A 13,578-nucleotide genomic window follows, 5' to 3' on the forward strand; every position below is an offset into this window, starting at 1 on the left:
AGCTATAGATGGTGTTATTTGTCTGATCAGTGCCATCGATGGAGTCGTCTGTCTAATCAAAGCTATAGATGGTGTTATTTGTCCGATCAGTGCTATCGATGGAGTCGTCTGTCTAATCAAAGCTATAGATGGTGTTATTTGTCTGATCAGTGCCATCGATGGAGTCGTCTGTCTAATCAAAGCTATAGATGGTGTCATTTGTCTGATCAGTACCATCTATGGAGTCGTCTGTCTAATCAAAGCTATAGATGGTGTCATTTGTCTGATCAGTGCCATTAATCGTATCATTATTCTGATCAGCGCCTTAGATGGTGTCATTTCTGGTAACAGTTCATGCACCTTGACCTTTAAACTCTCCGACTTTACCTACATAACTAAGCTACACAAACACAGTAATTTCATACGTGACTTTAATATTAGATATTGCACAATTTTTAACATTAGCGTATACACAGTTTAGTGTGTGAAAGTATGGAGCAGTATTGCCATTAACATCATAGATAATTGAAGACATACGTGTACATGGTAGTTATCAAACACAGGTTACCCATCACAGAACCATCACCACAGGGGTCCCCATGATATGATGAATCCGGCCGTTTTAGTCTACTATAGTCCATGGATGTTGCATCTCATGTTCACTACTACACACATGTGTTCTGATGTTCGGAATACACTCTGTCGTTATCATCGGAAATATGTTTGTGCGTGATCGAGAGTTGGTCTTGACACCTTCGCAAATCGTTTTAAAAGTCATACAGCACAGTATAAACGAGTATAAAAACCGTATGCAATGAGTATATTCTGTCCATATCCAACGGGTTGTATAATCATGATCGACCAATCACTTCCGGTGGAGCTGTATACCAACTTCCTATTGATGAATGACATTATGTAGACAATGCTGCTAATTTACATGATGCTCAAATATCTGTACATGCACAAAATGTAATATGTATACGTTCTTGAATAGAAAAATATATTAATTAAAATAACAATTTACAATGTTTTAGGAAGGAATGGCTTTTCCATACATATTTACATATTATACCACGCCTCTTTGCACATGCCCGTTGGACGTCGACGAATATCGGATCCCTGAGTAAATCCCGCCATATTTGGACCTCCATAAAAGTATAACGTACCAGAACGATATCATACTTCCGAGAATACACGCGGAGCTCTCCACGATCAACAGGATCTTTATCACACAGAACAGCAAGTCACAATCGCCCAACTCCTTGTATGTAAATAAGCGTGACGTCTGGTCATGTGACCCGTAGCAGAGACAGTCATTGGCTAGATTTTCACAGTGGTTGAAGGTGTACAACCTAGCGATGTGGATGACGGGAAATGTGCTGGCCACCAGACAAATGAATATACAGACAAGGGACAGCAGGAAGCAGGCGGCCTGAAACAGTCAAATATTATAGGGTAGAACTTTATCAATAATTAAATCATTTGACAAGGAAACAAACGGTAAAACGACAACAGTTTATAACAGACGAACAAATAACAAACGTTAAAACGAAAACAGTATATAACAGACGAACAAAAAACAAACGGTAAAACGACAACAGTTTATAACAGACGAACAAAAAACAAACGGTAAAACGACAACAGTTTATAACAGACGAACAAAAAACAAACGGTAAAACGACAACAGTTTATAACAGACGAACAAAAACAAACGTTAAAACAAAACAGTATATAACAGACGAACAAAACAAACCGGTAAAACGACAACAGTTTATAACAGACGAACAAAACAAACGTTAAAACGACAACAGTTTATAACAGACGAACAAAAAACAAACGTTAAAACGACAACAGTTTATAACAGACGAACAAAAAACAAACGTTAAAACGACAACAGTTTATAACAGACGAACAAAAACAAACGTTAAAACGACAAACAGTTTATAACAGACGAACAAAAACAAACGTTAAAACGACAACAGTTTATAACAGACGAACAAAAACAAACGTTAAAACGACAGCAGTTTATAACAGACGAACAAAAACAAACGTTAAAACGACAACAGTTTATAACAGACGAACAAAAACAAACGTTAAAACGACAACAGTTTATAACAGACGAACAAAAACAAACGTTAAAACGACAACAGTTTATAACAGAAGAACAAAAAACAAACGGTAAAACAACAACAGTTTATAACAGACGAACAAAAAACAAACGGTAAAACGACAACAGTTTATAACAGACGAACAGAAAACAAACGATAAAAGAACAAGAGTTTATAACAGACGAACAAAAAACAAACGTTAAAACGACAACAGTTTATAACAGAAGAACAAAAAACAAACGGTAAAACAACAACAGTTTATAACAGACGAACAAAAAACAAACGGTAAAACGACAACAGTTTATAACAGACGAACAAAAAACAAACGGTAAAAGAACAACAACTTATAGTAAAGGAACAAAGAGACAAACGCCAAAACAACAACAGTTTATGGCAAAGGAACAAAGAAACAAAATCTTAAAACAACAACAGCTAGTGGTAAAGGAACAATGAACAAACGCTAAAACAACAACAGCTTAGAGTAAAGGAACATAGAAACAGACGCTAAAGCAACAACAGCTTATGGTAACGGAACAAAGAAACAAACGCCAAAAACAACAACAGCTAATGGTAAAGGAACAAAGAAACAGACGCTAAAACAACAACAGCTAATTGTAACGGAACAAAGAAACAAAATCTTAAAACAACAACAGCTAATTGTAAAGGAACAAAGAAACAAAATCTTAAAACAACAACAGCTATTGGTAAAGGAACAAAGAAACAGATGCTCAAACAACAACAGCTAATGGTAAAGGAACAAAGAGACAAATGCCAAAACAACAACAGCTAATGGTAAAGGAACATAGAAAGAAACACTAAAACAACAACAACTAATGGTAAAGGAACAAAGAGACAAACGTCAGAACAACAACCGCTTAGAGTAAAGGAACAAAGAGACAAATGCCAAAACAACAACAGCTAACGGTAAAGGAACATAGAAAGAAACACTTAATCAACAACAACTAATGGTAAAGGAACAAAGAGACAAACGTCAGAACAACAACAGCTTAGAGTAAAGGAACAAAGAGACAAACGCTAAAATAACAACAGCTTATAGTAAAGGAACAAAGAGACAAACGCCAAAACAACAACAGATTCGAGTAAAGGAACAAAGAGACAAACGCCAAAACAACAACAGATTAGAGTAAATGAACAAAGAGACAAACGCCAAAACAACAACAGATTAGAGTAAAGGAACAAAGAGACAAACGCCAAAATCGCCTCTACCCTAAACTTACAATGGTACCGTCTCTACCCTAAACTTACAATGGTACCGTCTCTACCCTAAACTTACAATGGTACCGCCTTTCTGTATGGTGTGTGCCCAAATAGTTCTTTTTGCGATAAAGGGTCACATTTAAACTTAGACCAGTTGTCGATGTTCTGATGATGATGCTAAACAATACACGTGAGACTATTTTGATATGGGCGTTACTGATTTATACATGTAACCTCCACAAATCTGATACTGAAGATGAGGGGACACAATGGTTAGAATACAAAAGTCACTTGAATGAGGAGGGAGACTTCAAAGTCATTCCACGATATAGGAGACAGAGAATGAGAGCTTTATGATAACATCCTGCTACATCAGCTGTAGTACTCTTCTCGTCCCACGAACATGACGGAAGGTTACAGAAAATGAGTTCACTACACTTAACACACGGAAGTGACACACAATATCCCAACGTGTAGTCTGTGTGGTCCCATACCGCCAAAAGTGCCAATATAGAGACTAAAAATCGCGTCTAACATAGAGTTTGTGTGGTCGTATGATGGTATGGAATAAAGTTCTTTATAAATGTAACTTCCCGCATGATGTCGGGATGTAAAGCAACAGTGGTAAAATCATTTAAAGTTACACAGAAGTTTTCACCTTTGCAGTTTTGTTTGAAATGTTGATGATCCATTTTTCTCGGCATAGCCGTATGATTTTCTTTTTACCCCGGATATGACGCGACAGGTGGCGTTACTGGTCAAGATGAAGTATGTGATTGGTCAATGTAGCGGTAAATGCAAAATTCAGATATGCAGATATGCAGTTAAAAACGAAACAAAGTTAAGATTGAATGCAAGCTGAATAAGTGGATGAATCTTTTGAAATGACATACTAATAGATTCAAACTGATCCGTGCTGAAACGCATTATATCGTTAATTTATTTCACCAACAGTTTTACAGTAAAACCACCAGCATTAAAACTATGCCGTTTATCTTTTTTAAAGATATTTCTTGTTATTTATTTATTTATTTATTTATTTATTTGTTAGAAAATAAGTGTTCCGAAGCTAAATCGTGATTTATTAATCTAGAATGTTCTTAAACGATTAAGATTAGAACACATTTTCGTTTAGCAAACTGGCTAAGTTTTAATCTTATGAAATATCGATTTGACATCATTACGCAGTATCTACTTACAATGGTATTCTATATTCTGTGTCACTGGGTAACTGAAACAAAAAATACTAATCTCTGCTATTTCAGAAGGCAGATTTAAAATACATCGTCGCTTACATCACTAAAAACACATCAAAATGCGCTGCCGTCATCCCGCACTCTTACTTAATTAGACACCGATAGCGTGGAGTTGTGATGAGGAGTCGGAACCTTTCCTTGATCCTCAGAATCTCCCCATTATATAACAAATTGGCTGATTCTGCAGCAAGGGATTTCTAAGTTTTTATGGTGATCTTCTATAGGGGATGTTGTGGAATGTCTGGGTATAGAAACTGGAACACAAGTCTATATCAAATGTAAATATGATTACAAGGCGCGCTCTGTGCTAGGCAATCGGTTGTGGGTAGTTTGTAACTAGGCGGAGGACATGGTGGTGTCAAGGAGGAACTTGATGGCGAGGAAACAACGTGTGCTCAGATGTTTATTAAAAGTATATACCATTCGGGAGTTTGAATTAAAGTAACCCATATTTTAACTGAGATAATTAGAGTGGTGTTTCTTGGAGGTTACTACTCCGGAGATCTCCTCCTTAGTGTTACCTTCAGATCAGTTTTTCTTTAATCAAATCACCATCAAAGCTGTTATTTTTCATCGAGTTAGTAACACATTGAAATATTTTAACGAAGAGTAATCACATCTCCTAATTATTCGATTTTCAGATCATCTCATCACAATTAAGTCCACGTTTATAGAAAAAAATAATCAAAGTAATAATTGAAAAAAGTAATGAGTAAAATTTATTACAAATTAAAATCCAAGAGCATTCAATAATCCCTGCTGATTTTCGGCACAATTTCCAGTAATAGAATTAACATAAAGCGTCATGTATCGGTAGCACACGCCAAGGTTGGCAAGATAAGAGCTCAATTCGTATAACGATGTGCACTTGGAACGTGTAGATTTTTTAACCCCGACTGTTTGCTGTGGTATACGTTCTGTGTATGTAAGATGGCCATGTCATTTAAAACTATTTTCATTACTAACAAATACTCTTACTTGAAAGACGTTTCGAGATTCCGGACTACACTCCCCAGAAGCTGATCATAAAGAATCGTTTTCCTTAGCGAAAAGATAAAACTAGTATCTACCACGGGGAAAGAATGTCCACTATATATACATGTATATCAAAAAATGTTGAAGGTGACAGAATGCAAGTAATGTATATCAAATGTATATTAAATATTTATACCGGAGGACGAAAGAAATCCAATCTTTATACGTTTGTAATGACATGTAGGTAAGACATCATGTGGTTTAGTTGTTATTGTTATACCCCCTCCGTATGTTGTAGACCATGTATTGTTATACTCCCTCCGTATGTTGTAAACCATGTATTGTTATAACCCCTCCGTATGTTGTAGACCATGTATTGTTATACTCCCTCCGTATGTTGTAGACCATGTATTGTTATACTCCCTCCGTATGTTGTAGACCATGTATTGTTATACTCCCTCCGTATGTTGTAGACCATGTATTGTTATACTCCCTCCGTATGTTGTAGACCATGTATTGTTATAACCCCTCCGTATGTTGTAGACCATGTATTGTTATACTCCCTCCGTATGTTGTAGACCATGTATTGTTATACTCCCTCCGTATGTTGTAGACCATGTATTGTTATACCCCCTCCGTATGTTGTAGACCATGTATTGTTATAACCCCTCCGTATGTTGTAGACCATGTATTGTTATACCCCCTCCGTATGTTGTAGACCATGTATTGTTATACTCCCTCCGTATATTGTAGACCATGTATTGTTATACTCCCTCCGTATGTTGTAGACCATGTATTGTTATACCCCCTCCGTATGTTGTAGACCATGTATTGTTATACCCCCTCCGTATGTTGTAGACCATGTATTGTTATAACCCCTCCGTATGTTGTAGACCATTTATTGTTATACTCCCTCCGTATGTTGTAGACCATGTATTGTTATACCGCCTCCGTATGTTGTAGACCATGTATTGTTATACCGCCTCCGTATGTTGTAGACCATGTATTGTTATACTCCCTCCGTATGTTGTAGACCATGTATTGTTATACCGCCTCCGTATGTTGTAGACCATGTATTGTTATACCGCCTCCGTATGTTGTAGACCATGTATTGTTATACTCCCTCCGTATGTTGTAAACCATGTATTGTTATAACCCCTCCGTATGTTGTAGACCATGTATTGTTATACTCCCTCCGTATGTTGTAGACCATGTATTGTTATACTCCCTCCGTATGTTGTAGACCATGTATTGTTATAACCCCTCCGTATGTTGTAGACCATGTATTGTTATACCGCCTCCGTATGTTGTAGACCATGTATTGTTATACCGCCTCCGTATGTTGTAGACCATGTATTGTTATACCCCCTCCGTATGTTGTAGACCATGTATTGTTATACTCCCTCCGTATGTTGTAGACCATGTATTGTTATACTCCCTCCGTATGTTGTAGACCATGTATTGTTATACTCCCTCCGTATGTTGTAGACCATGTATTGTTATACTCCCTCCGTATGTTGTAGACCATGTATTGTTATACTCCCTCCGTATGTTGTAGACCATGTATTGTTATACTCCCTCCGTATGTTGTAGACCATGTATTGTTATACCGCCTCCGTATGTTGTAGACCATGTATTGTTATACCCCCTCCGTATGTTGTAGACCATGTATTGTTATACCCCCTCCGTATGTTGTAGACCATGTATTGTTATACTCCCTCCGTATGTTGTAGACCATGTATTGTTATACCCCCTCCGTATGTTGTAGACCATGTATTGTTATAACCCCTCCGTATGTTGTAGACCATGTATTGTTATAACCCCTCCGTATGTTGTAGACCATGTATTGTTATAACCCCTCCGTATGTTGTAGACCATGTATTGTTATAACCCCTCCGTATGTTGTAGACCATGTATTGTTATAACCCCTCCGTATGTTGTAGACCATGTATTGTTATACCCCCTCCGTATGTTGTAGACCATGTATTGTTATACTCCCTCCGTATGTTGTAGACCATGTATTGTTATACTCCCTCCGTATGTTGTAGACCATGTATTGTTATACTCCCTCCGTATGTTGTAGACCATGTATTGTTATACTCCCTCCGTATGTTGTAGACCATGTATTGTTATACCCCCTCCGTATGTTGTAGACCATGTATTGTTATACCCCCTCCGTATGTTGTAGACCATGTATTGTTATACTCCCTCCGTATGTTGTAGACCATGTATTGTTATACTCCCTCCGTATGTTGTAGACCATGTATTGTTATACCCCCTCCGTATGTTGTAGACCATGTATTGTTATACCCCCTCCGTATGTTGTAGACCATGTATTGTTATACCCCCTCCGTATGTTATAGACCATGTATTGTTATACCCCCTCCGTATGTTGTAGACCATGTATTGTTATACCCCCTCCGTATGTTGTAGACCATGTATTGTTATACCCCCTCCGTATGTTGTAGACCATGTATTGTTATACTCCCTCCGTATGTTGTAGACCATGTATTGTTATACCCCCTCCGTATGTTGTAGACCATGTATTGTTATACCCCCTCCGTATGTTATAGACCATGTATTGTTATACTCCCTCCGTATGTTGTAGACCATGTATTGTTATAACCCCTCCGTATGTTGTAGACCATGTATTGTTATACTCCCTCCGTATGTTGTAGACCATGTATTGTTATACTCCCTCCGTATGTTGTAGACCATGTATTGTTATACTCCCTCCGTATGTTGTAGACCATGTATTGTTATACTCCCTCCGTATGTTGTAGACCATGTATTGTTATACCCCCTCCGTATGTTGTAGACCATGTATTGTTATACCCCCTCCGTATGTTGTAGACCATGTATTGTTATACTCCCTCCGTATGTTGTAGACCATGTATTGTTATACCCCCTCCGTATGTTATAGACCATGTATTGTTATACTCCCTCCGTATGTTGTAGACCATGTATTGTTATACTCCCTCCGTATGTTGTAGACCATGTATTGTTATACCCCCTCCGTCTGTTGTAGACCATGTATTGTTATACCCCCTCCGTATGTTGTAGACCATGTATTTGTTTAAGGTGATATGTGTGTAGTACCTTTTATTACAGTTTCTTTGTGGCACAAACCAAATATAAATATATCAATTATTTAAATACAATCTTTTGGGGCAATGAATTGGAGAATTTTGCGTTTGATGTTGTTTGTTTTATACAGTACATGTATTTTAAACCGTTTGGTGCTGAGTGAAAGTTCGTGTTGGAGTACTGAGTGTTTGAGTACTGAGTGTCGGTAGTTTGTGTTGGAGTACTGAGTGTCGGTAGTTTGTGTTGGAGTACGTAGTGTTGGAGAACTGAGTGTTTGAGTACTGAGTGTTTGAGTACTGAGTGTTGGTAGTTTGTGTTGGAGTACTGAGTGTTGGTAGTTTGTGTTGGAGTACTGAGTGTTGGAGTACTGAGTGTTGGAGTACTGAGTGTTGGAGTACTGAGTGTTGGTAGTTTGTGTTGGAGTACTGAGTGTTGGTAGTTTGTGTTGGAGTACTGAGCGTTGGTAGTTTGTGTTGGAGTACTGAGTGTTGGAGTACTGAGTGTTGGAGTACTGAGTGTTGGAGTACTGAGCGTTGGAGTACTGAGTGTTGGAGTACTGAGTGTTGGTAGTTTGTGTTGGAGTACTGAGTGTTGGTAGCTTGTGTTGGAGTACTGAGCGTTGGTAGTTTGTGTTGGAGTACTGAGTGTTGGAGTACTGAGTGTTGGAGTACTGAGTGTTGGAGTACTGAGTGTTGGTGTACTGAGTGTTGGTAGTTTGTGTTGGAGTACTGAGTGTTGGTAGTTTGTGTTGGAGTACTGAGTGTTGGAGTACTGAGTGTTGGAGTACTCAGTGTTGGAGTACTGAGTGTTGGAGTACTGAGTGTTGGAGTACTGAGTGTTGGAGTACTGAGTGTTGGTAGTTTGTGTTGGAGTACTGAGTGTTGGAGTACTGAGTGTTGGTAGTTTGTGTTGGAGTACTGAGTGTTGGTAGTTTGTGTTGGAGTACTGAGTGTTGGAGTACTGAGTGTTGGAGTACTGAGTGTTGGAGTACTGAGTGTTGGTAGTTTGTGTTGGAGTACTGAGTGTTGGAGTACTGAGTGTTGGAGTACTGAGTGTTGGTAGTTTGTGTTGGAGTACTCAGTGTTGGAGTACTGAGTGTTGGTAGTTTGTGTTGGAGTACTCAGTGTTGGAGTACTGAGTGTTGGAGTACTGAGTGTTGGTAGTCTGTGTTGGAGTACTGAGTGTTGGAGTACTGAGTGTTGGAGTACTGAGTGTTGGAGTACTGAGTGTTGGAGTACTGAGTGTTGGAGTACTGAGTGTTGGAGTACTGAGTGTTGGAGTACTGAGTGTTGGAGTACTCAGTGTTGGAGTACTGAGTGTTGGAGTACTGAGTGTTGGAGTACTGAGTGTTGGAGTACTGAGTGTTGGAGTACTCAGTGTTGGAGTACTGAGTGTTGGAGTACTGAGTGTTGGAGTACTGAGTGTTGGAGTACTGAGTGTTGGAGTACTCAGTGTTGGAGTACTGAGTGATTGGTAGTACTGAGTGTTGGAGTACTGAGTGTTGGAGTACTCAGTGTTGGAGTACTGAGTGTTGGAGTACTCAGTGTTGGAGTACTGAGTGTTGGAGTACTCAGTGTTGGAGTACTGAGTGTTGGAGTACTGAGTGTTGGTAGTTTGTGTTGGAGTACTGAGTGTTGGAGTACTGAGTGTTGGTAGTTTGTGTTGGAGTACTGAGTGTTGGAGTACTGAGTGTTGGTAGTTTGTGTTGGAGTACTGAGTGTTGGAGTACTGAGTGTTGGTTTGTGTTGGAGTACTGAGTGTTGGTAGTTTGTGTTGGAGTACTGAGTGTTGGTAGTTTGTGTTGGAGTACTGAGTGTTGGTTTGTGTTGGAGTACTGAGTGTTGGAGTACTGAGTGTTGGTAGTTTGTGTTGGAGTACTGAGTGTTGGAGTATTGAGTGTTGGTAGTTTGTGTTGTACTGAGTGGTGGTAGTTTGTGTTGGAGTACTGAGTGTTGGTAGTTTGTGTTGGAGTACTGAGTGTTGGTAGTTTGTGTTGGAGTACTGAGTGTTGGAGTACTGAGTGTTGGTAGTTTGTGTTGGAGTACTGAGTGTTGGAGTACTGAGTGTTGGAGTACTGAGTGTTGGAGTACTCAGTGTTGGAGTACTCAGTGTTGGAGTACTGAGTGTTGGTAGTATGTAAATGAGTTACTCACCTTGAGTATGAAATGTTTGGTACTTCCTATGTAATTCTCGTAGTCATTGGCGCAGTGGTATATTCCCAGGACACCCGCCAGGAACAACTGAAACACACAGAAAAAAAAACCTTATCTATCGGAAATGAAGAAAAATCCTTAAACTTGATAGAAACATAGCATGCCTGAATATACGTTAACATATCATCAGTTATGATGAACAAGGCTAAGACAGCAATGGAATTAAACAGTATTTTATAAGAAATAAACAAAATCTATTAGAGTGCTTTATATGGCAAGCCAACTGAACATTTATTCAAGGAGCAATGTCGATTCTGTATTTTATCGAATTATATGAGATATCTTATGCTATATAAGATATCTTATATGTATCAGATATCTTATATAGCTATATGAGATATCTTATATATTATATAAGATATCTTATATAGCTATATGAGATATCTTATATATTATATAAGATATCTTATGTAGAAAATTAAATGAGATATCTTATATAGCATATGAGATATATAGTATATAAGATATCTCAAATGTTATACAAGATATCTCATATATTTTTTCTGAAATACAAGATCGACATTGCTCCTTGAATAAATGTTAAAGTTGGCTTGCCATAGCTTTAAGTCTTGTTGGCTGGGAGGCGCACTACTCCACAAATCGAATCCCAGCCGTCCTGGTAAAACACAGGGTCGTGACACAACTTCCAAACCAACGATCCGTACATATGATATATGAACCATGGGTTGGATGGTGCCAAGTTCCTGTGTGTGAAGGGTAATATGTTACCATGTACCTCATCAATGATACCCTGGTCACTACAGTACGATAAAGGGCTGTGTCATTGATACCTTCTCTACTGGTAGTAGTATACATTCTAAGGATTTACTAGTATATATGAATGCAGAGTAGTTAACAGTCGTATATTATATCCTCAGTACCCGTGTTACATCCCCTAGGCTCGATTAACGTGTAATTGTGCGCCCCCTACATACCTTTAGTCTATATTGTGTTATCTACCCTACCTAATTCACACTTCCTCTTTCGGAAACTGATGCTAACTAAGATATCATATATTTGGTACTAAACTCTTAAGAAGATTCGTGAATTATTTCAATGAATCGTAATTCCTAGTTAATCCGTGTGTTTTATCTTCAAACTTCATTAAAGTCGACGTGTAACCCACTCGCTCTGGTCCTGTGAGTGATGGCGGGCCGTGTGGAGGAGATAGGCTCCGTCAGATTGGGGGGCAGTGAGATAGAGAAGATAGGTGTGAGAGGTCAAACAGACATCACGTTAATACATAGGATACACGTGGAACAAAACAATAAACAAAATAGGTTTCAACACTTAAAACTGTACTAACGATATGGCACGAAGACTCAAGGACAGTATACGTACGGTATATATATTGTATCTTGCTGTGACATTGAGGCACGCCTTATATACCGACTTTACTGTGATGGAGACTTACAGATTACGATTAAAAATAACAATTGACAGCTTCTGTTTTTATCTTTACTAATCTAATTCATTGGATCCCGAAGAAAGTATGTAGAACTCATTGACTCTGATGCAACTTTCGGTGTTACAAGCGAATTCAATACAAATAGCTACTCAATACATGCTGTTAAATAGCTACGCAATACATGCTGTTAAATAGCTACCCAATACATGCTGTTAAATAGCCACCCAATACATGCTGTTAAATAGCTACCCAATACATGCTGTTAAATAGCTACCCAATACATGCTGTTAAATAGCTACCCAATACATGCTGTTTCTCACTTGTATGACTCGTTGGTACAAATAGCTACTCAATACATGCTGTTTTGAAATTGGTCTAAACGGTGTTATTTCCGTGTTACAGTGCGTATTGTAACGACTGCACGAGTCGTCATTAAACTGACGAACAGACATATCGAATACTGTCCAACTCGAATGTCATGTGACTTGTCGGCGACGAACTATGTCCATCCTTCCAAACATTGACTGTTGGCTATCGGTGCACTGGTATCACAAACATGGCCCTCCACGTCCTCTATCTGTGATACGGGACGGGTACAACGGTATTAGGGTTTTCTTACCACCACACCCACACTCACGCGCATCTAACGCACGTGTTATCGTACACAGTATAACCTTTGACTGCATGTTAGATAAATTCAGGGAAAAAAAAAAACTGAAGAATTTGTAGATTTCTGAAGCACACATGATTTATTGTATGTAAAGAGGCGAGCTACTTTCGCGAACCTTAAAACCAACTTCGATAGAAACCACATTTTAGAATAATTGTATTTTAGCTATAAGATAAATTACTAATTGAAACAGATTAAACGCTTGAACAGTTGATGAAACAGATGGTGCGAGTAATGATGACCTTTTTTGCAGCTAATCTTGAGCCAACGGGAAATTAAAACGACAATGTTCCAAAGATTTCCGACAGGTTTGGGGTTTTAAATGAACTTTATCATCGGTCTTATCTTGGCCACCTGTCTACGTATTGTAACGCCTTTTTCTAAATAAAAATCTGGGGTATGGTCGACACAGTGTTAACAGATAAATGAAAATCTGGTGCATGGTCAACAAGTTGTTTAGAGATATATTACTTTCTGAGAAATAGCGATAACAAACTTCAATTATCAAAATCCAAGATGGCCGCCTGTAGGCCATGTTGTTTTCCGATCGGTCCCAAAATGCAATATTCACAACAACAGACCAAGGAGAACATACAAGTGAAATCTGAGAAGGATTCCTGTATAGTATATGGGACGTCCTGACCCACGGAACAGGTTGATGAAC

At 38.5% G+C, this 13,578-nt stretch overlaps 1 protein-coding gene across 1 annotated transcript in view; it reads right to left on the reverse strand.

Moving 5' to 3' along the window:
- Nucleotides 1-393: 393 nt before the first annotated feature.
- The window catches only part of LOC117331332 (sarcospan-like), a 40,194-nt gene continuing 27,009 nt past the window's right edge, over nucleotides 394-13,578 (reverse strand). Inside the window, exons 2-3 of the mRNA XM_033890006.1 lie at nucleotides 10,777-10,863; nucleotides 394-1,411 (exon numbers count right to left, since the gene is read on the reverse strand). Of these exons, the coding sequence (XP_033745897.1) occupies nucleotides 1,046-1,411; nucleotides 10,777-10,863 (453 nt within the window). The 3' untranslated portion in view covers nucleotides 394-1,045. The remainder of the gene's footprint in view (nucleotides 1,412-10,776; nucleotides 10,864-13,578) is intronic.

Source organism: Pecten maximus, chromosome 7, assembly GCF_902652985.1.
Source record: "Pecten maximus chromosome 7, xPecMax1.1, whole genome shotgun sequence".
NCBI classification, from domain to species: Eukaryota; Metazoa; Mollusca; class Bivalvia; order Pectinida; family Pectinidae; genus Pecten; species Pecten maximus.